Here is a 25,221-nt window from a genome sequence, read left to right as displayed (position 1 = left end):
GGCTCTCTTAGCTTTTCTCAGGAGATCAGAATACAGAAAACTGAGGTACTCCTGCCATTTCTTTTTCTGTCTCTGACTCTTCTGACTGAAGAACTAGCTCAATTTTTAAATCTGACCAATTCATAAGGGCTGGGGGTGGGGTGGCTTGCTGGAGGAAAGAGACGTACAATGAGAAAAATCCTATTAAACGTGACTTGGAAACACCAATTATTAGAAAATACTACCGTAAATCTCAGCTGTTAGCTCTGCTTTATAGGCTTATTTCTGAAAGGCCTCTTGCTTAGCATAACACTGCCCTAGACCAGCGAGGCATGCCATTGTGTGCTTTTGTGTCCACAAGAAATGAGATATAAAGGCTTGGATCCTGTGGAAAATCTCGACTGACAGAAAGGAATTCCGCCAGCAGAAGAGGACTTCCTTGCCTCTCTCTCCTGCTACATCTCCAAATCCTGCTCGTATTGAGATACTGCTGATAAAGGCTTCCTTTGTTACCAGAAATATTTAATACATTTTTATCATGTCCTTCCTCCAAGGTGTTCAGGATAGTGTGCATTGATCTCCACTCTTTCCTCCATTTTAAACTCATAACAACCCTGTGAGGTAGGTTAGGCTGAGACTGACTGGCCCAAGGCCAACCAGCAAACTTCTGTGGTAGAATGGGGCTCCCAGGTGGGGCCAACTATGACACCACTCTTGCTCTCCCTGTAATGTCGTTGGTCAATCAAAACAGACAGCTGCCAAGAAGGTTATCCCAGCTGGAGTGAAAAACCTAGCCCTTTCCTGGTTAGTGTGCCAGGAAGCTACTTTGTACTTGATACTCCAGCAGTATTGTAAACATGATTTTCTTTCAGTTTAGCATTTTGTTGTACATAGCTGAACCCAATATAAAACTGGGTTTCAAGTGCCAAGCAGTTAAGGGATGAGGAACAGAGATGAGCTGCTCCACTCTGGGGTGTCTCACTCTCTACAAAGCTGATCCTCCTATTCTCTAGTCACAAAATTTAAAGGACTGTGGAATTGGGCAGGTGGACACTGCCGTCCCCCAAAGCATGAAGGTCACTGGGGAAAAGTCTGGAAGGACCTTGCTTCTGGTTCAGAGTAGCTGGAGGTAGGAGGAGAGACAGCCAAGAAGAGACAGCCAATTTGGTGTAGCAGAAAATGGGACAGATACTTTTGGAATTCTTGTACAGTGAGGTGTGTGCAGCCAAAAAATGGCAGCTGCAGGAGGCAAAGCCAGCCATAAAATGGCTGCCACAGCTTACCTTCAGTCACACAGAAAAAATCCTTTTGCTGTGATGGCAGCTGCTGCCAAAGCATTTTAAAATATCTGCACAACCAATCAAATCTTCAGTGGCCAAAGACCCCAAAACCCTGGCCCAGTCCAGTTTCGGAAAGTACTTTGTGAATGCCAGGAATGCTAACATAAGAACGTAAAGAGAAGCCGTGTTGGATCAGGCCAATGGCCCATCCAGCCCAACTCTCTGTGTCACATAGTAGCCAAAAACCAGGTGCCATCAGGAGATCCACCAGTAGGGCCAAAACTCCAGAAGCCCTCCCACTGTTGCCCCCCAAGCACTAAGAATACAGAGCATCACTTTCCCAGACAATTTGAGCCTGATTTTACTACAGAGTTTTGCCCATAAAGAATGTTACTGTGCGATGTTGGGGCCACGGTAATGTCACTTCCAGGTGATGTCATTGTGCTATGTTTCGGGGCATTTATGGGCAAGGTTTCTCCCACCAGCCAGCTTGCCACTAGCAGGGAGGAGCCTGCAAAAGTGGGGGAACTTCTGCCCAGACCGAGGGGCTGGCAACCCTAATGGCCATTGCATTGGGGGGGCGTCCCCTGAGCTAGAGCAAGGGTGCAGAACACATTTGTTATGAGGGCCAGATCTGACATAAATGAGACCTTGTTGGGCTGGGCCATGTTGGGTTGGGCCGAGCCATGTCGGGTTGGGCCGAGCCATGTCGAGCCGGGCCATGTGTGTACCTGTTTAAGGTTAGGAAGGAGAGATATAAATTTTATAAAGAACACAGACAAACACAAATATATATATATTTTTAAAACTTAAAACATGATTAAAATGTTAGAACTCATTGGTCTTAAAGGTGCTTTCTTTGTATTTCTCCCATGGGATCCTGGGAACCAGGCAAAGGAAACTCTGGCTCTTTCCTTCCTTCCCCAGGGGTTGGGGGGGAAGTCTCAGCCAATAAAAGGAAGAGAGGCTTGGCTCAGTAGCTCCGCTGTGCAACTGAGAGAGCCTGGAAAAACAAGCTCTGCCTTCCCCCTTTCCTTCCCAATGGGGGAGCCTCAGAAAATAGAGGTTTTGCTCTGTAGCTCCTGTGTGATTGAGCAAGCCTTGCAAAACAAGCTGTGATGCAGAAGGAACCAAGAGAGAAGGAGAAGGAAGCAGATGACAGCCAGTTGCTCAGAGGCCTGATAGGAGCCCTTCAGGGGCCTGATTCAGCCCCCAAACTGCATGTTTGACACCCCTGAGCTAGAGTGTCAGACCAGGACCTGAAAGACCCAGCTTCTAATCAACATGAAGCTCACTGGGTGACCTCCAGTCAGTCACCATCTCTCATCATAATCTTCTCAGGAGTTATTTTGAGGGCAAGACAGGGACATGAGAGCTCCTTGGGAGGATAGGATCAAAATGTGGAGAAGGAAAAAAGCAGAAGTTTCCTTGAGTCAATCCTGGGAGCAGCAGTGGCTTTTCAGAACTAAAAAAGGAACCCTGAATAGGCAAGAGCATTTCTTGACAGGCAGAGTTCTGAGCATTCCAGTTTCTCCTGAAACCAACAGGGCTTTGCCTGCATCCTGAAACCATGCACACGTCTCCTCAGCTACCAACAAGCAGGACAGCACTAGGCCAGTGAGATCAGAACCTCCCTTTCCTTGTTTGCAAAGGTAGCAGCAGACTCACATTTTACAAGGAATCTTGCCATAGCAAATACCCAGGGTTCCTCCAAGCCAAATGTTAACAACGGAAGCAATCTTGTAAAAATGCACCACACCCCACATTAATCATTACCTGCGGGATATCTGCGCTCAGGTTCCCATCCGCCCACACCTCAGAAATATCCGAGTTGATCATTGTCGGCTTCACAGCAATAGTCGGCTTGGAGTAAGTCGAGGAAGTCACGCCGTCATCTTCCAGAAGCTCAGGTCTGGCTCGGGTTCCATGAAGATCCTGCGCGAGCCGGCCGCTGTTTCCCAGGTCGAGGGGTGGCGCCTGCAGCTGGTGGAAGTGTCTGGGGCAGAAGCAGTTTTGGCAGGATCCTGGCTTCCAGATGTGTTCCACAAAGTCGCTGCACGCAGACATTTTCAAGCCCTCTCGCTTCACTTCGACGGCCCTCTGGATCTTGCGTACGGAGTGACGCTGTTCATTTTGCGCCTCCTCCTCTTTGCAGCCAGCCTTAACTTTTTGGCTTGTCCTATCGCTGAGTTATCTGCAGAGACAGAAGAAGAAGAAAAGTGGGGTTTTATGCTTCGCTTTTCTCTACCTTTAGGAGTTTGAAAGTGGATTACAAATACATTCCCTTCCTCGCCCCACAATGGGCACCACGTGAGATACGTGGGGCTGAGTAAACCGTGACTGGCCCATGGTCACCCAGCAGGCTGCATGTAGAGGTGTGGGGAATCAAACCCAGTTCTCCAGATTAGAGTGCACCACTTTTAACCACTATACCACAATGGCTATTAAACATAGACTCAAAAGCATGAGAACATAAGAGAAGCCATGTTGGATCAGGTCAATGGCCCATCCAGTCCAACACACTGTGTCACACAGTGGCAAAAAAACCCTGGTGCCATCAGGAGGTCCACCAGCGGGGCCACGACACTAGAAGCCCTCTCACTGCTGCCTCCCACCAAGCACCCAGAATACAGAGCATCGCTGCCCCAGACAGAGTGTTCCATCAACACACTGTGGCTAATAGCCACTGATGGACCTCTGCTCCATATGTTGATCCAATCCCCTCCTGAAGCTGCCTGTGCTTGTAGCTGCCACTACCTCCTGTGGCAGTGAATGAGGATGTTCTTTATGTTATTGCCCTTATATCCTTTTGAACTGCCTTCTCTCTACATTAACACAATCTTCTGCACACACACACACCCAATCCTACGTTAACCACACTTACACTCAAGCTGACCATAAGGGTACCAGAGATGCAGTATTTTTTTTCCCTTGCAGCAAGCACCCAAAATGTAAGCAACAGCTGCAGGTTCTTAAATACGCATGTACATGAGACAGGCAACAGCAAACCACCTCAGTATGTATCTTGCCTTGAAAACCCCGACAGGGTCGCCATAAATCAGCTGTGACTTGATAGCACTTCCCTCCATGTTAGACAAAACAAAGAAGCCACTGGCTGCTCCACTTTGTGTTAGATTAATATGCACTTATTTTATGGTTTATACAAGTTAAGTGCTGTATTTAAAAAAAAAATAAAGTTGTTTGTACAACATGAATCACAAAGTTTTGGTTTCTAGAAAACCCAAACAGGCACGAAAGTTCAGCCTGTACAACAATAACAGGGCTCCAGTAATAAAAGTTTCAACTTGTAGCTAAATTCCAGCTTCTGATGAGAACTTAGGTTTCAACTCATTTTGCAAGCAATCTTCCTCAGAGGATGGTCAACTCGGAAGGTGTTTTCAATGCAATCTCTTTCCTGGAGTTATCTGGAACAAATCTATGCGGACGGTAAGCCAGTCCTCCAATTTTCTTATTGCGGAACAAAAGCCTTCCCCATAAGCTACTGTTGCCAATCCCCAGGTAGGACCTGGGGATCCCCTGGAATTATAGCTAATCTCCAGACCACAGAGATAATTTCCCCCAGAGAAAATGGATGCTTTGGAGGGGTGGTCTCTGTGGCATTGTACCCTATTGAAGTCCCTGTCTTTCCCAGGCTCCACTCCCACATTTCCAGGAGTTTCCCACACTGGAGCTGGCAATCCTACACTACCCACACGTACTGTTGGCCAGGGAGGACCTGGCAACCCTAGTACTGACCCAAAGGGTAGGAGCAAGGCTTTTTTTCACTGAAGATCTCAAGGAAGTGTGGAGGGAAATGATGTCAAACTATGGGGGGAAATTATGTCAACTCTCACAATGACAACTGATCTCCAGACTACAGATATCCAGGGCTTTTTTTGTAGCAGGAACTTCTTTGCATATTAGGCCATACCCCCTGATGTAGCCAATCCTCCAAGAACTTACAGGGCTCTTCTTACAGGGCCTACTGTAAGCTCCAGAAGAAATTACTACATTAAGGGTGTGTGGCCTAATATGCAAAGGAGTTCCTGCTACAAAAAAAGTCCTGCAGATATCAATTTCCTGGGGGGAAATGGCTGCTTCAGAGGCTGGACTCTATGGCATTAGATCCCGCTAAGTGTCCTCCCAGGCTCCACCCCAGCCCCGCCCCCCAAAAAAATCTCCAGGATTTCCCCAACACAGATCTGGCAACCCTAAACTGCCTGCTTGTTTTGATACTACAAAATTTGAACGCTGACAATGCCCCCCCACCTGTAGGTGCCTTAGAACAGGGGTCTCCAACCCCCGGGCCGTGAACCCGGACCAGTCCGTGGCCTGTTAGCAACTGGGCTGAGAGTTGTATAATTATTTCATTATATAATACAATGTAGTAATAATAAGACAACAACATTGGATTTATATCCTGCCCACCACTCAAAATCTCAGAGAGGCTCACAATCTCCTTTATCTTCCTCCCCCACAATAGGCACCCTGTGAGATAGGTGGGGCTGAGAGAGCTTTCCCAGAAGCTGCCCTTTCAAGGACAACTCTGCGAGAGCTATGGCTAACCAAAGGCCATTCCAGCAACTGCAAGTGGGGGAGTGGGAAATCAAACTCGGTTCTCCCAGATAAGAGTCTGCACACTTAACCACCACACCAAAATACAGTACACGATTGTATCATCCCAAAACCATTCCCCCCCCCCCCCAATCCGTGGAAAAATTGTCTTCCAAAAACTGGTCCCTGATGCCAAAAAGGTTGGGGACCACTACCTTAGAATACCCCCTCCACAAAAGGGTCCATCTTATAATATTAAGAAGGCATTCTTTCCATGAGGCAATTCTCCCAAGCAGAGAAGACAGCAGAGCCAATAATACCCTGCTTCTAATGAGCAATGGCAAAGCTCCCATTGGATTTAGGGGGTGTGGGACTTCCACTTTTTGCCTAGAACAGTAATGGCAATGGCCTTGCCACAGAGCAAGTCCGAATTCGTTCTAGGCTGATAGGTTTACCAGCCCTATTGCTGAAGCCCCAAAGGCAAGCCATTCCAATATTTTCTGGGTTGCTTTCCTTCCAAGCTATCTACAAGGCTCATACCAAAGGGATCAAGAAAGAAGATAATTTGCTGTTTGGTAACAATGCAGAAGAGCCCCATGGTGCAGAGTGGTAAAGCTGCAGTACTGCAGTCGGAGCCCTCTGCTCACAACCTGAGTTCGATCCCAGCGGAAGCTGAGTTCAGGTAGCCGGCTCGAGGTTGACTCAGCCTTCCATCCTTCTGAGGTCGGTAAAATGAGTATCCAGCTTGCTGGGGGGAAAGTGTAGATGACTGGGGAAGGCAATGGCAAACCACCTCGTAAAAAGTCTGCCGTGAAAACGTTGTGAAAGCAACGCCACCCCAGAGTCAGAAACAGCTGGTGCTTGCACAGGGGACTACCTTTACCTTTAACAATGCAGAACTTCACCCAAACAGGGCCTAATTAAAGAAAGAAATGGACAAGTAAATAACCAATTCAGTGTGGAAAAGGGGAAGTGCAAAATGCTTGCTATGCCAACAAATTAGACATCTATTTCATATAATAGTATTTGCCCAAAGTGTTTACAGAAATTCTCAGCCACGGTACAAAAACTCTGCAAGCTTGGCGGACTTCTTGGAAGCCTTTGGCTTATTTTCAAAGTGTAGAAATCAACATGAGGCTGCCACTAAAAACAGTAGCCCTGGGCTGAGTTTCCAGCTCCTCAGTCAGGATATGAAGTACAACTTTCCTTTGTGCCCTAAGGTCATTAACACCTTTGGGTGTTAATGCAGGGAACTGCTCAGGGGAACAGCATCAGAATACAGGGTAACTATGAAGGACAATTACAAAGAAGGAAAACTCAGCATGTGACTGCCATTTTCGTAAGAACATAAGAAAAGACCTTCTGGATGAGACCAACATCTCACAGATTGGCCAACCAGCTCCTCTGGACCAGGGGTGGCCAAACTGGCTTGAGAGCCACATGTGGCTTTCTCACACATATTGTGTGGCTCTTGAAGCCCCCACCACTCTGCCAGCCAGCTTGGAGAATGCATTTAAGGTTAAAGTTGATTTCTTTTCCATCTCTCCCACCCTCCTCCCTTTTCCCATCTATTTGCCTCCCTCCCTCTCTCCCTTCTTTCAAACATCTGACATGCATGTCTTGCAGCTCTCAAACATCTGACATTTATTCCATGCAGCTTTTATGTTAAGAAAGTTTGGCCACCCCTGCCATAGAGTTTGTCCAAAAAGCAGAGCATCACCCTGGTGTCGCTGACGTGATGGTGTCACTTTAGGGGGATGTCAGCATATTGTGTAACATCCCTGCCCACCCCCAAAATGCCCCCCCCCCAAATCCTCCCACTGGAGTGACAAAGGGAGTTGACAAACCTAGAAGGCAACATCAGGAAAAGATCTCAGCCTCTATGCCCTGTTGCAGGCCATCCAGACCACCTGAACACACATGAAGCTGCCTTATCAGACCACTGGTCCATCAAGGTCAGTCTTGTCTACTCTGACTGGCAGCAGTTCTCCAGGGTCCCAGGCAGACGTCTTTTACATCACCTACTGCCAGCTCCTTTAACTGAAGATGCAGGGCATTGAACCTGAGATATTCTGCATGCTAAGCAGAGGATCTTTCACTGAGCCACACCCCACTTCAAAAGTGAAATGCTTTGAAGTCACATTGATTTCAGTGGGAGAAGCTGGAACAAGCCCTTAAGTTTCTGACTGAAATCAACAGGACGTCACTGTGCTTAACTGTGGCTGGATCATACCCAAAACATTCAGATTATACATTCCCCAAAAACGACTTTCAACAATAGGCAGCCGGAATTTGCAAGGTTTATTGACAACTTGGAGATAAGCTTCTCTTGGTTTCCCACCACCACCTAAAAATGTTTCTTTCCATGACCTGCTCATATTGCCCTAGCAAACAGAGCAAGAAAGTAAGGAATGGGTGGGGGCATCCGAAGAAATAGTTCTTTTGTGAATCAAGAACTTGGCAAACATGAACAACAACTGCCATGCAAGGAAGTCAGTTTATCTACGGTTCAAATTCTTCCAAAGCAATAAAAGACGAAACTTTTGATGATCTAGATTCGAGTCCAGTAACATCTTAGGGACCAGCTAGATTTTTGGGAGGTTACAGTTTCAGGAGACAAAGCTCCCTTTTACTCTCAAAAGCTTATACCCTAAAATCTTTTTGGTTTCTAAGAGGCTACTGGACTTGAATCTAGCTCTTCTACTACAGGCTAACACAATGACTGTAATGTACTCGGAGACAAGTTGTGTTGAAGACAACAAGCTTTATTGGAAGGTACATTACGGAACTGGAACACGCGGGCCGGGCCCTGCTTTATATACATTCATCCCGGAACAGCCCCCCAGCTGGCCAGCCCAATCCTGGCCAGTCAAAGTTCCTGCCACTGATCTTGATAGGCGGAGTCTTTCCCGCGCTGCGCTGGGTGACCAAGGGACTTCCCCTGGTCGCCCTTACTTGCGGGACCGCGTGGTGCTTTGTTTAAGCACAAGACACTACAATGACTCTCCTGAAACCAAACTTATGAACAGTGTGCATGCCATATCTAGCAACATCCCTGTAACAGCCCACACTAATTCTCATCACTCACAAGGTGGAAAAAATATATATTTTTAAATTAACATTTTTGAAACCTTTCCTTCAGACAGCAGCTGTTAACATATTCCTTTAAATATCTAGTTTAATATGGAAGTTGAATTCAATACGGCATCTTACAGCCTTGCGCTTATCTCTCAAAACTGAACACAGTGCCCTGACCTGGACAGCCCAGGCAAGTCCGATCTTGTCAGATCTCAGAAGCTAAGCAAGGTCGACTCTGGCAAGCACTTCGATGGGAGACGTCCTTGGAATACCAGCAGCTGGGAGGGCAGGGGCAGGCTTTATTCAGCCACCTCTCTGAATATTCTCCAGGCTGCCAGTAGGGGTCAGTCACCAAAGGTCACCATGACTTCCAGGTGCAGACGCACACACACGCACACACAAAACCCCTACAAAATACCTCCCCCCCCCCAAAAAAAAAACCCTGAATACGGTATATGATTCTCCTTATATAACAAAGTGACCAACAGGAGCAAAAATAATTTTTCACCAATACTGTGGAATTACCAGTTCAGGGTTGGGAAATCCCTGAAGGGCAGAGTCTGGAAACAGGCAGGGTTTGGGAAATGGAGGAACCACAGTATAGTATAATGCCATACAGTCCAACCTCCAAAGTTGCCATTTGTTCTCCAGGGGAACTGATCTCTGTAATCTGGAGGTCAGCTGTAATTCTGGAAGTTCTTCAGCCCCTCTGGAGACTGGCAACCCTAACTGTCCATCTTGAAGTGAGAGTCTGAGGATGTGCCATTTTGACTACGTTCTTACTTGGTGAAATGCAACAGATAATACTTATTATGGCTTACTTTCACCCCTGGGGCTATTGCTGCTATCAGCCCTGGAAGACACCACCAAAGACCTGAGGGAATCCAGTTAGCACAACCTTTCCTGCTTTTTCTGGGGCTGCTTAAAGATCTGTACTCCTTGAGGAGAAGGCTGACCCAGGAAGTTCATGTCCTTTAGGCCTTCAGAGATGCTCTGATAGAACTCTGCCATTTTACTGTCTGTGTCTGCAATACTTCCAAGTTGTAAACTGACCTGACAGAAAAAGAGCATATAAATGCAATAAATGAAAGCAGTGTAATGGTGGAAAACAGGCTTTCTTGTCTGTCCAAGAAAAAATCAGGGGAGAGGGGATCTTGCTTTTTAAATCAAGCATTATGGGCATATTGTTATATTTATGAATCTCCTCTCCTTCTGAAGATACTTGAGGTGGTGAACCATACACACACACGCACAGTTCCACAACAATAAAATCAGGGCTTTTTTTCTGTGGGGACATAGTGAAACAGCTCAGGAACTTTTTTGTGGAAACAAAATTCTCAAAAAATGTTTAGGAGTTCATGAAGGGCATCTGTTTCTCCTTCACTTCCCTCTTGAGAGTTTTGACACCTCTTTCTCCAGCAAAAAGGCCTGAATAAAATCATTATCTATTGCATTTCTTACTCCCAAAAGCTCAGCACATCATTCTCTTCTCTTATTTTATCTTCACAACAACCCTGAGAGGTAGAGTTGATGGAGAGAGAGAGTAACTGGCCCAAAGCAGAGACACCAAATTCCAGAACAGAGGAGTTGGCAGGAACAGATTTTTTTTCCCCTAGGAACATTTTTATCACTTTTTCTTTGAGGAATGCTGAGGGGAGGGGAGAACCCCTATGAAACACTTTCTCTTTGAGAATGAAGTGAAATGCTTTTTAAAACAAGGCTTTAGTCACTCAAAATGCTTTCGAGGAATAGCGTACTATGAATATTTTTATGTAAAACCATCTACAGCATCAAACAGTGATACTTCCTGTGTGCATGGAAGACATACTTAACGCATTTTCAAAGCTCCCAGTTGCCTTGAAGAAAGACAAGCTTGTAAATATTTTAAATAAATTAAATTACTGAGATATGCTTATTGTTCAAATATGAATAATATTACCCACATTTAATGACATCCTGCGAGGATGATGATAATAGGCTATTGAAGAGATTTGTGTTTTCACTGCTGTATAACTCAGTCCTCAATACACTAGCTGCACGAAGACTGTTTCTAAGTCCAAATAATAAACCTCTTTGTGTTTGCTATAAAATGTATGGCTTCTGTTTTGACTGTGCCCTTCCTGCACTTCTCAAATAGCAAAAAATAAGGTATATTTACTTAAGTGGCATAAAGTGCAGAAGCTGGCTATATCCTGCTAGTTTTGCTCAAGCAAAAAGTGCAGTCCCGTGAAGAAAAAAAATCCTAGCATTCAGTGGTCTTAGATTGGAGTAATTCTACGTAGAACTGATTTTTAGCACAGTTACAATTTTAAAAGTCATAAATATGCTAAGTAACACAATTTTATATACTGACAAAGCTATAGATGATGCTTTTTAAATTCTCAAAGCAGTGAAGTTTAGTTTTGATAAGAAAGCACTGCATGCATTTCTACTACCCCCACCCACATTTTATTTATTTTTTCCTTTAAAGAATAAAATTTGTGTCTTCCAAACATTTGAAAAACTTGCCACTCCAGCCCAAGGTCACTCAGTAAGCCTCATGGCACAGTAGAGATCAATACTCCTTCTAAGCTTTTGAGTCTTGTGAGCAAAAATTCTACTTTGTGAGCTACTGGTATTAAAGTTGTGTGCTACTGCATAAATTTGTTTTCTCTGGGACCATTTTTCTTGAGCCAAGGCAAAAATGTTGTGAGCTGGAGGTTAGCTCACACTAACTGAGCTTAGAGGGAACACTTGTAGGGATTCAACATATTGAACCAATCCCTACTGTGGCTCAGTGGTTTAGCTGCAGAAGTTCCCAGGTTCAATCCCTGACATCTCCAGCTGAAACCATCAGGTAGTAGATCATGATAAAGACCTCTGCTTGAGACCCCAGAGAGCGGCTGCCAGACAATACTGACTTTGATGAACAAAGAGTCTGATTCAGTATCGAGAGAGCCAGTTCAGTGTAGTGGTTAAGTGTGTTGACTCTTATCTGAGAGAACCGGATTTGATTCCCCACTCCTCCACTTGCACCTGCTGGAATGGCCTTGGGATAGCCATAGCTATCGCAGAGGTTGTCCTTGAAAAGGCAGCTGCCGTGAGAGCCCTCTCAGCCCCACCCACCTCACAGGGTGTCTGTTGTGGGGGGAGAAGATATAGGAGATTGTAAACCTCTCTGAGTCTCTGATTCAGGGTGGGGTATAAATCTGCAATTCTTCTTCTTCTATAAGGCAGCTTCAAGTATCTGTGTGTATTTCTTCATTCCAACCTCCATGCCACACACAAAGTTGCAAGTCTTCAGGTAGGGCCTGGGGATTGCCCGGATTTACAACCAATCTCCAGACTACAGAGATCAGTTGCCCTGGAGAAAATGGTTGCTTTGGAGGGTGAACTTGATGGCATTATCAGTACTGGCCCTATCAGACTCCCTGCCCACCCCCCCGTGCTCCGCTGGCCACCCTCTCCCTCCACAGCACTGCGCTCTGCCACCCTCCCCCGCCCCCCCGCGGTCAGAGGAGCATCGCAACTAGGCTTGGCCCTACCCACTTCAACAGGGGCGGGGCATTTGACCGTTCTTTTAAGAGAGCGCTGGAAGAGGCTTCTCCCCCTCCTTTCCGGAACTGGAAAGGAGGGGGAGCGAAGCCTCCTCCAGCGCTCTCTTAAGAGAACACTCCCCATCAAAATGGGTAAGGCTGATCCTAGCAGCACTCCTCTAAACATGCTGGGGGGTGGTGGGGGTGGAGAATGGTACTGCGCTGCGGAAGGGAAGGGAGGGCGCAGGCAGTGGCAGGGGAGGGGAGAAAATTAGGCATTTATCTTGGGCACTGGGGGAGAGTCCAATTCAGTGCTCCCCTCCTGGCGCCCTAGGCAAATGCCTAATTTGCCTAGTGGGTGAGCCGGCCCTGGGCATTATATCCTAATAAGGTCTCTCCCCAGGCTCCACCTCCAAAATCTCCAGGTATTTCACAACCCAGAGCTAGCGACTCTAATTTCACTGGTTCAAATCCAATCACCCACTGATTAGAATTCAATAATCAATTCCACAGGCAAACAGTATGATCAATATGGCACAAATGTGACCAGAGATAGTGTTATTAATGTGGATCGTTAGAATTCTCCTGCAGGCCCTGACCTGGAGAGCCCAGGCAAGCCCAATCTTGTCAGATCTCGGAAGGTAAGAAAGGTTGACCCTGGCAAGTACTTGGATGGGAGCCACCTTGGAATACCAGGAGTCAGAAGGGCAAGGGGGGCAGGCTTTATTCAGCCACTTCTCTGATTATCCTCCAGCCCCCCAGTAGGGGTCCATCACCATGACTTCCAGGTGCGTGCACATACTCACATGCTCATATAAATACAAAAATAAAAAAAATTCTTTTCAAAAAAGAATTCTCTTGCAGAATACTTTCCTGGGAATCAACCCCATTGAGTTGACTTTAGTACAATTCTAAGTAGACCTACTAAGGATTGCTCCCATAATTATTTATTTCTGTACTTCTTAAAGAAATACCATCCCACCGACTATCAGCTTTAGCTTGGGTATCTGGTCTTCAATCAAAGTAGTATTTTTCAGTATTCACGTGCTAAATTTCACAGAAAAGAAATCCATAAATTTCACAACTGCTTGGTTTATCCATAAGTATACACTCTTAAATGTTCAAGAGAAAAACACATGTAGGCAGCATGACTGAAAGCTCTCCGTTACTACAAAGTAGAAGTCAAATCACACCTTTAAGATCAACAAAGTTTTATTCAGAATGTTACATTCTGAATAAAACTTTGTTGGTCTTAAAGGTGTGTCTTGACTCCTACTTTGTTCTATAACTTCAGACACAGGATGTTTTTTGAGCAGGAATGCACAGGAATGCAGTTCCGGCTGGTTTGGCAACGGGGGTGTGGCCTAATATGCAAATAAGATCATGCTGGGCTTTTTCTACAAAAAAGCCCTGTGTGACACAATGGTGACATCATAGGGTGCAGCCTGTTATGCAAACGAGTTCCTGCTGGGCTTTTTCTACAAAAATAGCCCTGTTCAGACCAATACGGCTGCCCAATCTCCATTACTGTCCTACATGATATAAAGACCCTACTCCTGGGATACAATACGTCCACCACACACACCTAACAGTGATATGCCATTTTGTTTGGCACAGGTGCTCTCTTGCTCCAAAAGCAAGAGCTTAGTTGACGCAGGCCAAACCAGAGAACATCTCTAGGATGTTTTTTGGACCTGAAGTTGTGACATCTTCAACCAGAACTCCTTCCAGGCCCTTCCTGGTAAAGGCCAGCAGCTTCATCCTATCACCTAGAGCTGGAGCACATAAATTTGTTAGGCCCACAGTGGCAAATTTCAGCAGCTTTTGTTAGGTGAATCCTGGGAGCAGGAAACAATGTGGATACCATGATGGCATCTCCAGATAACCAGAAGTGATGTCTCTCACATGCACACACTACAATGCTCTAGGAGTTCCCCCATCACTACAGTAAAGGCCACAGAGACTATGGTAAAGATCAAAGGGATTAGAAGAAATTCCTAGAGTGACACGGATGCCATGATGTCACTTCTCTGGAGATGAGGTGGCAGAGTCCCCCTCCTTACTCAGTATTATTTCTCTTCTATTTAATTATTGCGCCTACGGATTTTGCTACTGAGAGGCTGACACGATCATTTGTATCTGATAATAGTCATTACACCTGGGCTCGCACATTTAGTAATTCTGTAAAAAACACAGAAGGGCTGAGCCCTCAACTCGTTAGATATCGGGCACTCCATAATCAGTTGTTCAATAGTTTTAATCTTATCAAAATGCACATCTGCATGTTCTATTGGAGTGTGATATTCTATTACATCTGCCCTCCAAAACGGCCGAGAGAAGAGCGATCATTCTTGCCAAAGTAAAAGCTTAGACTTGGGACTGTTCTCGGAGTTATGACCCCTCCGAAGACAAGAAGCCATCGCTGTGATAACATACCCGTATCATCTTGAGGCATATCAGTACGGTATTGAGGCATTGGGGGGGCTCTGTATCCAGTGCAACTTTAATCTCTTCCTTCTTTGTCTGCAAGCACACCTCCATCTGCACATTTTAAATATTTCTATAAAACGTGCATGCTGAAACACCATGTTTCATTCAGCGCTTGGACAAAAAAGAAAAGATGGCCTATCCCATCTCTATTAAGTAGCTCGCAGCAACCTTACATATTTTAGCTATTACAGCGTGCAATTACTATGCACGCTCCGGAAATTGCAAAACAGGAAAGGTGATTTACCTCTGCTTGGAGGCATCTCATGGTGGGATATAAACTGTACAAATAATAAATATATTAGATGCAGGATTTGGAGGTAAAAATAAATTAACAGTTCATTCAAATTATACAAATCCTGCAGCAACACAATAGTTAGTCCATTAAATTTTTATTCCCCCTCCCTTATTTCTCATCACATTACATCGCGTGGCAATTTCTCCCTTTTTCCTGAGCTAGTATTTCCAATTTAACATACCCCCTCCTGGACACATCGCAGATACCACAAAATAGCAGAATAAACTACCCTTTAATTCAAGAAATTGGTATTATGTTGCCACAGTTAACTCAATTATGATGGTTTACAAAGATCGTGACAAAACAATGTTTGCTTACGCCCACCTCACATTTATTCCCCCCCACTACCACCAATTAGGCTGCTGATTCACGGTCCAGCAGTTAATTGCTTTAGATTACTAACTGCTTCTGCCTCCAACAGGGTCAAAATTCTCCTTTCATACCAATAATTGGATCAAAACGAAGAAGACAAAAGGATTATAATGGGAAAACGTTAATTGCCCTCATTTTAGAAACTAGCCATACCGCTAATCATAAAAGAAATCACATGATGATTAACTATGGGGGAAAAATGTATTGTGTTGCTCTTGGTACTTACAAAGAAAGAGGAAAAGGGGCAGAAAAAAAATGTAATTAACTGTCTACCAAAGACAAAAGCCACTAAACGAACTATAAGGCAGACAGAAATTCAGATAGCAAGGGTGGCCAACAGTAGCACTCCAGATGTTTTTTGCCTACAACTCCCATCAGCCCCAGCCAGCAAGGCCAATGGCTGGGGCTGATGGGAGTTGTAGGCAAAAAATATCTGGAGAGCTACCGTTGGCCACCCGAGATAGATAATTACATATTCTGAATTGCTCTCAATCACTAGCAGCTCAAAAGCTTGAAGCCTGGGACTTATCTCTGTAAACAGCTTTAAGAGGAAGGAGCTACCAGCTATGGACTTGAAGATCTCCTCAGGACTCTGCTTCGGGGATTCACATTAAACTACATTTTTGAGGGCTGCCATGGAAGCACGCTTACTGAGATGTATACTGCTCAGCTAAATGTAAATCCTTCTTCTTGAAGAGCCTCTGCAGGGACTCTCCACACTGCTAAGCACAGCAGCAACCCATTATAGTTTTAAACAAGAGTTTTCTGCAGGAAATCCAGCTCTATGTTTGTAGTGGAAGCTGCTTATGCACAGCACTGATTGGCCAGTGTCTGTGCTGTGAAAAGGCATCTCCCTCTAAGTCTTTTCCTCTCTTTTATGATTAAAAAATAAATAAGATACAAAAGTAAAAATGTGTGCAGATATAAGCAGCTCTTTCAACAACTAACAAAAAGGCAGACAGCCTAAAAGGGGGTGAGGGACAGATAACTAAATTAGCATTCTGTTTGCCAATTCATACACAGGGTCAATTGAATTGCAAAAGAAGAGGGAAGTTGGGCTTACCTCCCCAGGAGAAGTGGCTGCAAATTCTTTTGTTTTTTTAGATATATTTGTGTGCACCCTGAATAATTTGCATCAGAATAGCACTACATTGCAGAAATGCTAACATATTCTATCCACTTATTACTTCACCCTTCCTCCAAAGAAGTCAGGGGGTATACAGGTATTTTCCTTCTATTTTACTCTCACAAGAACCCAGTAAAGTAGGCCAGTCTGAAAGAGAACATACCCAAGGTATAGGTTTGCCAGGTCCAACGCAGGAAATGTCTGGCAACTTTGGGGGTGGAGCCAGGAGACTCTGGGGGTGCAGCCAGAAGCAACATTGTGACAAATATGATTGAACTCCAAAGGAAGTTTGGGCAATCACATTTAAAGGGACTCTGCTCTTTTCATTGGAAATAATAAGAGGATGGGGGCACCTTCTTTTGGGGCTCATAGAATTGGAACCCCTGGTCCAATCTTTTTGAAATTTGGGGCAGGATTTGAGGAGAGGCACCAGATGCTATGCTAAAAATCTGGTACCTTTATCTCAAAAAACAGCTGCCCCTGAGCCCCAGATACCTACAGATCAATTCTCTATTGTACCCTATGGGGCAGGAGTGGCCAAACTTGCTTAACATAAGAGCTACATAGAATAAACATCGGCTGTTCAAGAGCCACGAGACATGAACGTCAGCTGTTTGAGAGGAGGGAGGGAGGGAGGGAGGAAAATAGATGGGGAGGGGGAAAGAAAGCAACTTTAACTTTCAATGCATTCTCCAAGCTGTTGGCTGGCTTGGCTTGGAGAAGTGATTTAAAGGGACAAATGCTTTCTCCAAGCCAGCCAATGGGGTGGTAAGGTTTTTGAGAGCCACACAGTATGTGTGAAAGAGCCACATGTAGCTCCTGAGCTGTAGTTTGGCCACCCCTGCTACGGGGACTGGTCTCCATAGGATACAATGGAGTGCCCAGCAGACATTTCCCACCCCTGCTTTCTGAGAACCTGAAGCTGCGGGAGGGCCTCCAAACCAGAGGATCCCCTGCCCCCCAACTGGGTTTGGCAACCCTACCAAGATACAAAAGCTCATACCTTGAATAAACTTTTGTTGGTCTTAAAGGAGTCACTGGACTCAAAATCTGTTTTACCCAAGGTCAGCTAGTGAAGGGAGAGTAGGCAGGTGAACCTGGGTCTCTCAGATCCAAATCTGGCATGTTGAGAAACATGTGAAATCTCGATAATACCTCTGGAATATTAAAAAAGAGCCTTAAAAAAACAGTGTTTAAGAACACATCTAGTTCTGAAAAATGAACTCCCTCTCTCAAAAGCTCTCTCCAGCATCCCACTAGAAACACTCCCATCTTAGGAATTCCCCCTGAAAATCTACTCTCTCTGGCTGACAAGACTGCAAAAGCAGACTTATCTGAAATAAGTTTTTATGTCTTTGAGGTGGTGGTGGGGGGGAGAAGTGTTGTAACACTTTTCTGCCTGATCATCTGGAGCCAACCTTTGAGTACCACAAAGATGACCAGTCCAAGGGCTACGAGCAAATATGATTTAAAGCTTTGGGAGTAATTTATACCAGTAGTAAGTCAAATGTCCCATGTACTATTTCCAGGTCCACAGATAAAGACAACGAGAACGATAATGAATGGCTTAGAACACCTGTCATGTGATCATTAATGAAACTCCCTCCACAGCAGAAAAAGCCCAGCAGGAACTCATTTGCATATTAGGCCACACCCCCTGACACCAAGCCAGCCGGAGGTGCATTCCTATGCGTTCCTGATCAGAAAAAGCCATGCAAGCCAAGAGTGCCCAACCCTTTTGAGCCTGTAGGCACCTTTGGAATGAGAGAAGAAGAGATTGGATTTATACCCCACCCTTCAGTACCCGAAGGAGTCTCAGAGAGGCTTACAATCTCCTTTTCCTTCCCCTCCCCACAACAGACACCCTGTGTGAGGTAGGTGGGGCTGAGAGAACTCTCCAAGAACTGCTCTTGAGCAGGACATCTCTGACAGTGATGACTGACCCAAGGTCACTCCAGCAGGTGCATGTGGAGGAGTGGGGAATCAAACCTGGTTCTCCCATGTAAGAGTCCATGCACTTAACCACTACACCACACTGGCTCTCAGTGAGGGAAATAAGGGAATGAAGTTAAGAAGATCCAGCCAGCTAAGGCCAGCGAGTTCATGAGTGGGTGAGATCTGAACCACAAATTTCTCAACTCAGGGTAAATGAGTAAACAGTATAAGTCTGGAATTCCACAGCTCTCATTTCAATTCAGTCATTAATTCACTGGGTGACCTTAGAAAAAACTCTTCCTCCCAACTTCCACTCATCCTGTGGGCAGGAACAACAAGAAAATAACACTAGCCTACCTTATAGGACAGGGCTGGCTAAACTTGCTTAATGCAAGAGCCACATAGAATAAATGTCAGATGTTCAAGACATGAATGTCAGAGGAAGGAAGGGAGGGAGGGATAGGTGGAAAGAAAGCAACTTTAAATGCATTCTCCAAACCACTGGCTGACTCGGTGAAGTAATGAGAGAAATGCCTTCTCCAAGTCAGCTGATAGGGTGGCGGGGGCTTCAAGAACCACACAATATGAGTGAAAGAACCACACGTGGTTCCCGAGTCAGTTTGGCCACCCCTGCTATAGGGTATGGAGAGGATTTCTGAGCCCGTTTCTGTGAAGCATGCGGAGAAAGTATTACATTCACAATGATCTCTTCCAAAGCTTTCCACCACTGAGACCTGCTTTCTATGGGCTGGTTCACACATACATGTTTCTTGGATTGTTCTGAACTGAATGTGTGAAATTACTCCCCTGAAGAGGAGAGGTTGTCTACTCACACATGCAAGTTATCATTTGATTACAAAATCACACGACAAACAAACGAATACAACCCAATCCAAATGGAAACATTTGCACATTTTGGTTCTTAAGACTTCTGCTGATTTAAATCCTATTATTTCCAGGGATGGAATTCCAGCATATTAGGCCACACAACCCTGATGTAGCCAATTCTCCAAGAGCTTACAAGGCTCTATTTTGCAAACTCTTGGAGGATTGGCTACATCAGGGTTGTGTGGCCTAACATGCAAAAGAGCTCCTGCTCGAATTCCACTCCTGATTATTTCAATCATGATTAAGGTCCGGAAGCTCCTCCTCTAGTTACCTGCTGGTCATCACTACATCCCAATCTGCTTTTCAGTGGTGGAAAGTGCTGTCACAGCACGGTCAACCCAGTAGGATTTTCAAAGCAAGGGACGTTCAGAGATGGTTTGCCGTTGCCTGCCTCTGTGTAGCAACCTCTGACTTTCTTGGTGGTCTCCCATCCAAATACTAACCAAGGCCAGCCCTGCTTAGCTTCCTAGACGAGGTTGGGCTACCCAGGGCCATCCAGGTTAGGGCAGCCTGTGTTTTAAGACCTGTTAAAATTATCACCAAAGGGCCAGGGATGCTCTTAGCCAGGGCTGGTCTTAGACTGTCTTGCGCCCTAGGCAGGGCTAACTTCTGGTGCCCCCCCTCCCCCGTGCTGATAGCGTCACCAAGTCCCATGGGGGAGCACCCAATTTGACACCCCCAGAAGGCCAGCGCCCTAGGCAGTATATAGTGGCGGAGCTGGCCCTGCTCTTAGCTGACTTTCTTCTGACTCGTGTTATTTGCATTTAGTAGATACAGAGAACAATCCTAAATTGGTCTACTCCTATCTAATGAAATAGGCCTTATTCCCAGAAAAGATCTTAGGATTACAGTGGCAATATTGCACCTTATTTCTAAAAGCCACAATTGCAACTCTTTTATCTGGCTGGAAAGGATAAGGAAACAACACACGTCTTTTATTTCCTTCCAAATACAGAGTGGGAGCTATTCATTCATCAAAGAGACTTACAAGCTGCAATTCGGGTTCTGATACAGTTCCACCTTATCTATCTATCCCACGTTTTTATCCCACCCTTCGTCTTGGAAGGAAGGAGCTCTGCTTTCCTACTTTATCTTCACAACAACCCTGGAAGGGAGGTTAAGTTGACTGGCCCAAGGTCACTCAGTGATATGCACAAGTGAGGATTTTATGCTAGGTCAATATCTGACACTAACTACTACATCCCACTGGCTCTCTATTCTAATTCCCCACTTCCAGCTGCCTCTGGAACAAACTAGCCATGTATGAAAATAACATCCATCCCCTACTGTCTGTCCCAGGAATCTGGTCGTCAAGATTACATTACCTCTGCACATAAAAGTTCCACCGCCTGATGGCTCATAACCATTGGCATCTATATATTTGATCACTTTTACCTAGTGACCAAGATATCTCAGATGTCTTTTGTTACTACAGAATCTTTTTGATTGTTCTTCATTTCATCTGCTATGAATCAATTGGGGGCCTTATGAAAATGACTCATTTTCTATACCGACAATTTCGATTGCTGATTGCTCACTGCAGCTTGTGAGTGTTAAAGCCATTTTTCATGGCCAAGTCGCATTTTAACTGGCACCACCTTTGTGCCAAATCTGCATAATCACACCATTATAGCTATTTCACAGCAGACAGATCTAATGAAACCCATCCGTAAGATGTAAATTTATGCTGATTTTTCAAATAGGGTTTAATCAATGGGTAGAATGAAACGGATATGCAAGTGGCATTTACACACCCACCCACACCCCTCAATTTAATCTAAAGATCACCTCTTGTGGAAACAGAATCCAGAGAAGTTTTAACCACCCAGTGGAGAATCTTTGGTGATTATACCTAACCAGTCAGAATTTTCTTTTTAAACTCAAAAAGAGGTTTTGTAAAGGAACCAATCCATCAGTATCATAGGACGCAAAATTCTCTGGGAAATATTCATGGCAAGCCTGCTGGATTAAATGAGAGATGTCGAAGAGCACACATAGGCTATTTTTGAAATGTGAGTAGGGCAGCTTCCAGGAGGACTGAGTCCAAAGATACTCCTAAAGGGGAGAGAGATCGTATGGCTGGAGTGTCATAGACAATGCAAGACCTTATCAGTTGTCTGCTAGGACTTAAAAATAATTAATTAGCCAACAGATTGTGTTTTCACACGGGGCTCCAATACTGAGCCACTGTTAGTCAACAACAGTTACACACATTATTGTCACAGTAGGCAGTTTATTTACCTTTACTGCTCCCATAGATATGTTCAGTGACACTTTAACTGTTAATTACTACTGCAAAGAAAATAAAATACAGGTTCTAATTAGGCACATTTAAGACCCACTGAATTCAATAGGGCATGTCAGATTGCATGAAAGCTGTGAGGACCAGTTTTCTCTGGAGGTGCAGCACAATGTGGGAAATTGGCAGTGTCATCCTAAACAGAGTCATACCTATCTAAGCTTGTGGACTTAGAATGCGGAAACTCTGTTTAGGGTAGCACTGCACACCCAGGAATAAAAAAGCAACTCTATTATCCAACAAAGTATTGAATATTAAACACACAGGGCAGGAGCCAGCTCAGCCTAAGCACTGTCTAGTCCCACTGATTTCAGCTCAAGAATCTTAAGTATACATTTAGATCTCCCACTGAAACAGAAACTGAACTCTACTTCGGCTGGAGGATTATGCCAGTTACGAAAACTTTCACTGCAACAGGAAAAAGAAATTCACTGGAATCAGTTCGAGGATGAGCATGTGGCTTTAACAACAATGTGACCCTCCAGCCCTAAAACAGCCCATATTGGCCATCTACTGTGACATAGCAGGTGCTCAACAGACCCATATTTTTGTAGTCCTGGGCAACCAGAAAAAACAGGGCAGCGGAGCCACTGGTGAACCACCTTTAGGCTGCCGAAGGGCCTGGAGGAAAATTACTTGTCTAATACAGCCTTAATGTCTTAATGGCATGGAGGTAAATGGCATCACCTGATAAATAATATCCTTAAAGAGACAGGACATTCTCTTTCCAGCCAGCTGGCAACCCAAGCATCCACCATGAACGAAATTCATACTTTACACATAAAATGACCCGTATTTGTTGGGCTTTGTGTGCCTGACAGATCTATTTTGGAGGCCAGTAACAGATCAACAGAATTTGGGCCAGCCCTGCAAATAAGTCTACAAGTTACTGGCCCTCAAGGTTTTCACCAGCCCACCCACCTGCAAAAACTGGAGAATAAGCTCTTCAAGACCTATACAGAATGGAAGAATGGCCTTTTGTAAACCTTCCCTGCCTTTTCAGGGCTTGCAAACTGGATGAGATCAGAACCCACAAAACAGAAACAGATCGAACACTAAGACTCAGGCTATAATCCTATACACACCTACCGTGTAGAAAGCTCTCTTCAATACAGTGTCACTTCAAAGGAAATAAGCATTGACACAGCGGAGATACATCAGAGTCAGCGTTTTCTGGGTCTTTCAGCAAGGCAGGAATTTTTCAGAGCAACCAGCCACCTTGACTTGACTAAAGCAATACAATAACCCCTGTGCAGACGGCGGTGGAATCACAGGCAGGCAGGACTTGAAACCGTGCCCAGTTTCAAGAAACATGAATTTCGCAGTGTCCAATTACACTCCGGTCTAAGTTTCACAGCTTTTCAGTCAAATTTCCTCTCCCTCTTTTTAAAACACCTTATGGAAGAATCTGGTTTTTTAGAGTCGGCTGGGCTCCAGTCCAGGACGGCGTCAGGACTGGCGTTGGCTTTCTGTAAGAAGCAGCCATGCGGTTCTGTGAGAATACTTCTGCCGTCCTCTAGTTCAAGGGAAGCCTTCCCACGCGCCCGGATGATCCGCGTCTCAGGCTTCTGCCTTCCAAATCAACTCGCAACTAACAGCCTGGAATTTCTTTCTGCCGGGACCATCTGCTCGGGTGGGGGGGGGGGGTCGCGGAGTTTAATTAAGCACAAGGCGCCGCAGGTTCGATTCCGCGCCGCCCAACAAAGAAGACTTTTTTGCTTCTTTAAAAAAAAAGAAGTCGCGGAAAGCTAAGCGCTCCAAAAATCCAAACACCCCTGAATAGAACACGTGTGTACGCGCGCACACGCATGGGCAACCTTGGCTTCCTTTTCTTTTCAACAATCTTTTATATTGATTCCCTTGATGTCCAGTGTTCCCTCTAAGCGAAGTTAGCGTGAGCTAGCTCACAGATTTTAACCTCCAGCTCACACATTTTGGTCTTAGCTCAGGAAGGATGACCCCAGAGCACAATCATTTCTGCAGTAGCAAACAACTTTTAATGCCGGTAGCTCACAAAGTAGAATTTTTGCTCACAAGACTGCAGCTTAGAGGGAACATTGGTGATATTTATGTTTTGGGTCGGGGGAAAAACCCCGGGTGCTTCTGCTGCCCCCTTTTTGCAGAGCTCCAGGCCGGATCTTCCTCCTTCCCCCCCCCCCCTCCCGCGCTTTCCAGCTCGGCTGCTGCAGAAAGTTTTGCCCTTTGCTTTGGCGCTGCCGGGAAGGAAGCCCCGCCGTGCACGCAGAGAGCCCCCGGCGCCGGGAAGCGAATGAATGAAGCAGCGCTTCTCGCCGCCCGGCCAACGTCATTTGGGGGGAAGCGGCTCCCCCCCCCCCGCCCCTAGCCAAAGCATCGACGGGGGGAAACCTCTCTCTCTCCTTCCCGTCGCCTCTGGCTGCAGCTGAATGAAAGCGGGGAAGGAAGGCCAGGCAGGAAACTTACCTCCCGGGCTGTTCCCCCCTGCTGCTGCTGCTGCAGCGCCATGCGCCGAACGCCTAGGTAGGTGTGGGGGGGCGAGTCTAGGAGCCCTTTTGCGTTCTTCCCCCCCGCGGCTAAGCAGCAGCAAGCGGGCAGGAGACAAGGAGCCCGCTCCAGCTCCGGCTTGCATGCATTGTGTGCGAGAGGCGGCAGGGAGGCATGCCCGGCTGCAGGCGCCGCCAGCTCCTCCTCCTCCTCCCGCCGCCGCCGCCGCTGCAAAATTGACCCTCCTCCGCCAGCCCTGCCCCCTCCATCTCTCCCCAAAACATTCCCCCACCCTCGACCGGAGCAGGGGCGGGTTGCACGCCTGGCACAGTCCAATTTATTTGTGTTTGCATAGAGAAGTGTGCAGCCGGGGCTCTCCTGCCCTGCTTCGACATTGTTACCCACTGGAGTTGAGAAAACGGCATTGGTGCATTGGGCTACTGGTTGAAGGCAGGGTTTGGGGGATTTTTTAATGCCCTTTGCTCTTGGAGCCCATGACCTGCACTTCTCTCTCCTCATCTCTAAGCCCCCACCTTTCCTCTCTGCCCCCCCACCCCTACCGAATTCTTTCCCTCTGCCTCTTTCAGCTGTCTACACCCCACATGTAAAGATCATTCCCTTCTCCTTCCTTTGTTACCCCTTCTTTTTCTCTTCCCTGTCTGGCACCCTAGTTAAGGCTGACTTCTGGCGCCCCCCCTTGCCCTGATAACGTCACTGAGTCACATGGTGGGGACCCAATTTGGCGTACCCAGAAGGCTGGCGCCCTAGGCAGTCTTCTAGTTTGCCTACTGGCAGGGCTGGCCTTTCTTCCCTGCACCCACGGGTCTCTGGGCACCCCCATTTCTCAGTCTGCCCCCCATTTGCTGCCTTTGTTCTGTTTGCTTTTTGTCCACCAGCAACAGGGCACCAACCTGTCACTGGCCCAGCAATTCACACAGGTGGGGAGG

The 25,221-nt window shown here is 45.9% G+C and overlaps 1 protein-coding gene across 1 annotated transcript in view; it reads right to left on the bottom strand.

The window, feature by feature from the left end:
• Positions 1-23,446, bottom strand: part of PRAG1 (PEAK1 related, kinase-activating pseudokinase 1) — an 86,285-nt gene extending 62,839 nt beyond the window's left edge. The window contains exons 1-2 of the mRNA XM_060236962.1: positions 22,901-23,446; positions 3,036-3,453 (exon numbers count right to left, since the gene is read on the bottom strand). Coding sequence (XP_060092945.1) covers positions 3,036-3,326 — 291 coding nt within the window. The 5' untranslated portion in view covers positions 3,327-3,453; positions 22,901-23,446. The remainder of the gene's footprint in view (positions 1-3,035; positions 3,454-22,900) is intronic.
• Positions 23,447-25,221: the final 1,775 nt, after the last annotated feature.

This window comes from Heteronotia binoei, chromosome 4, assembly GCF_032191835.1.
Source record: "Heteronotia binoei isolate CCM8104 ecotype False Entrance Well chromosome 4, APGP_CSIRO_Hbin_v1, whole genome shotgun sequence".
NCBI lineage: Eukaryota > Metazoa > Chordata > Lepidosauria > Squamata > Gekkonidae > Heteronotia > Heteronotia binoei.
Note: the sequence above shows the minus strand (reverse complement) of the source record. Positions and strands in the feature narration are given on the sequence as shown.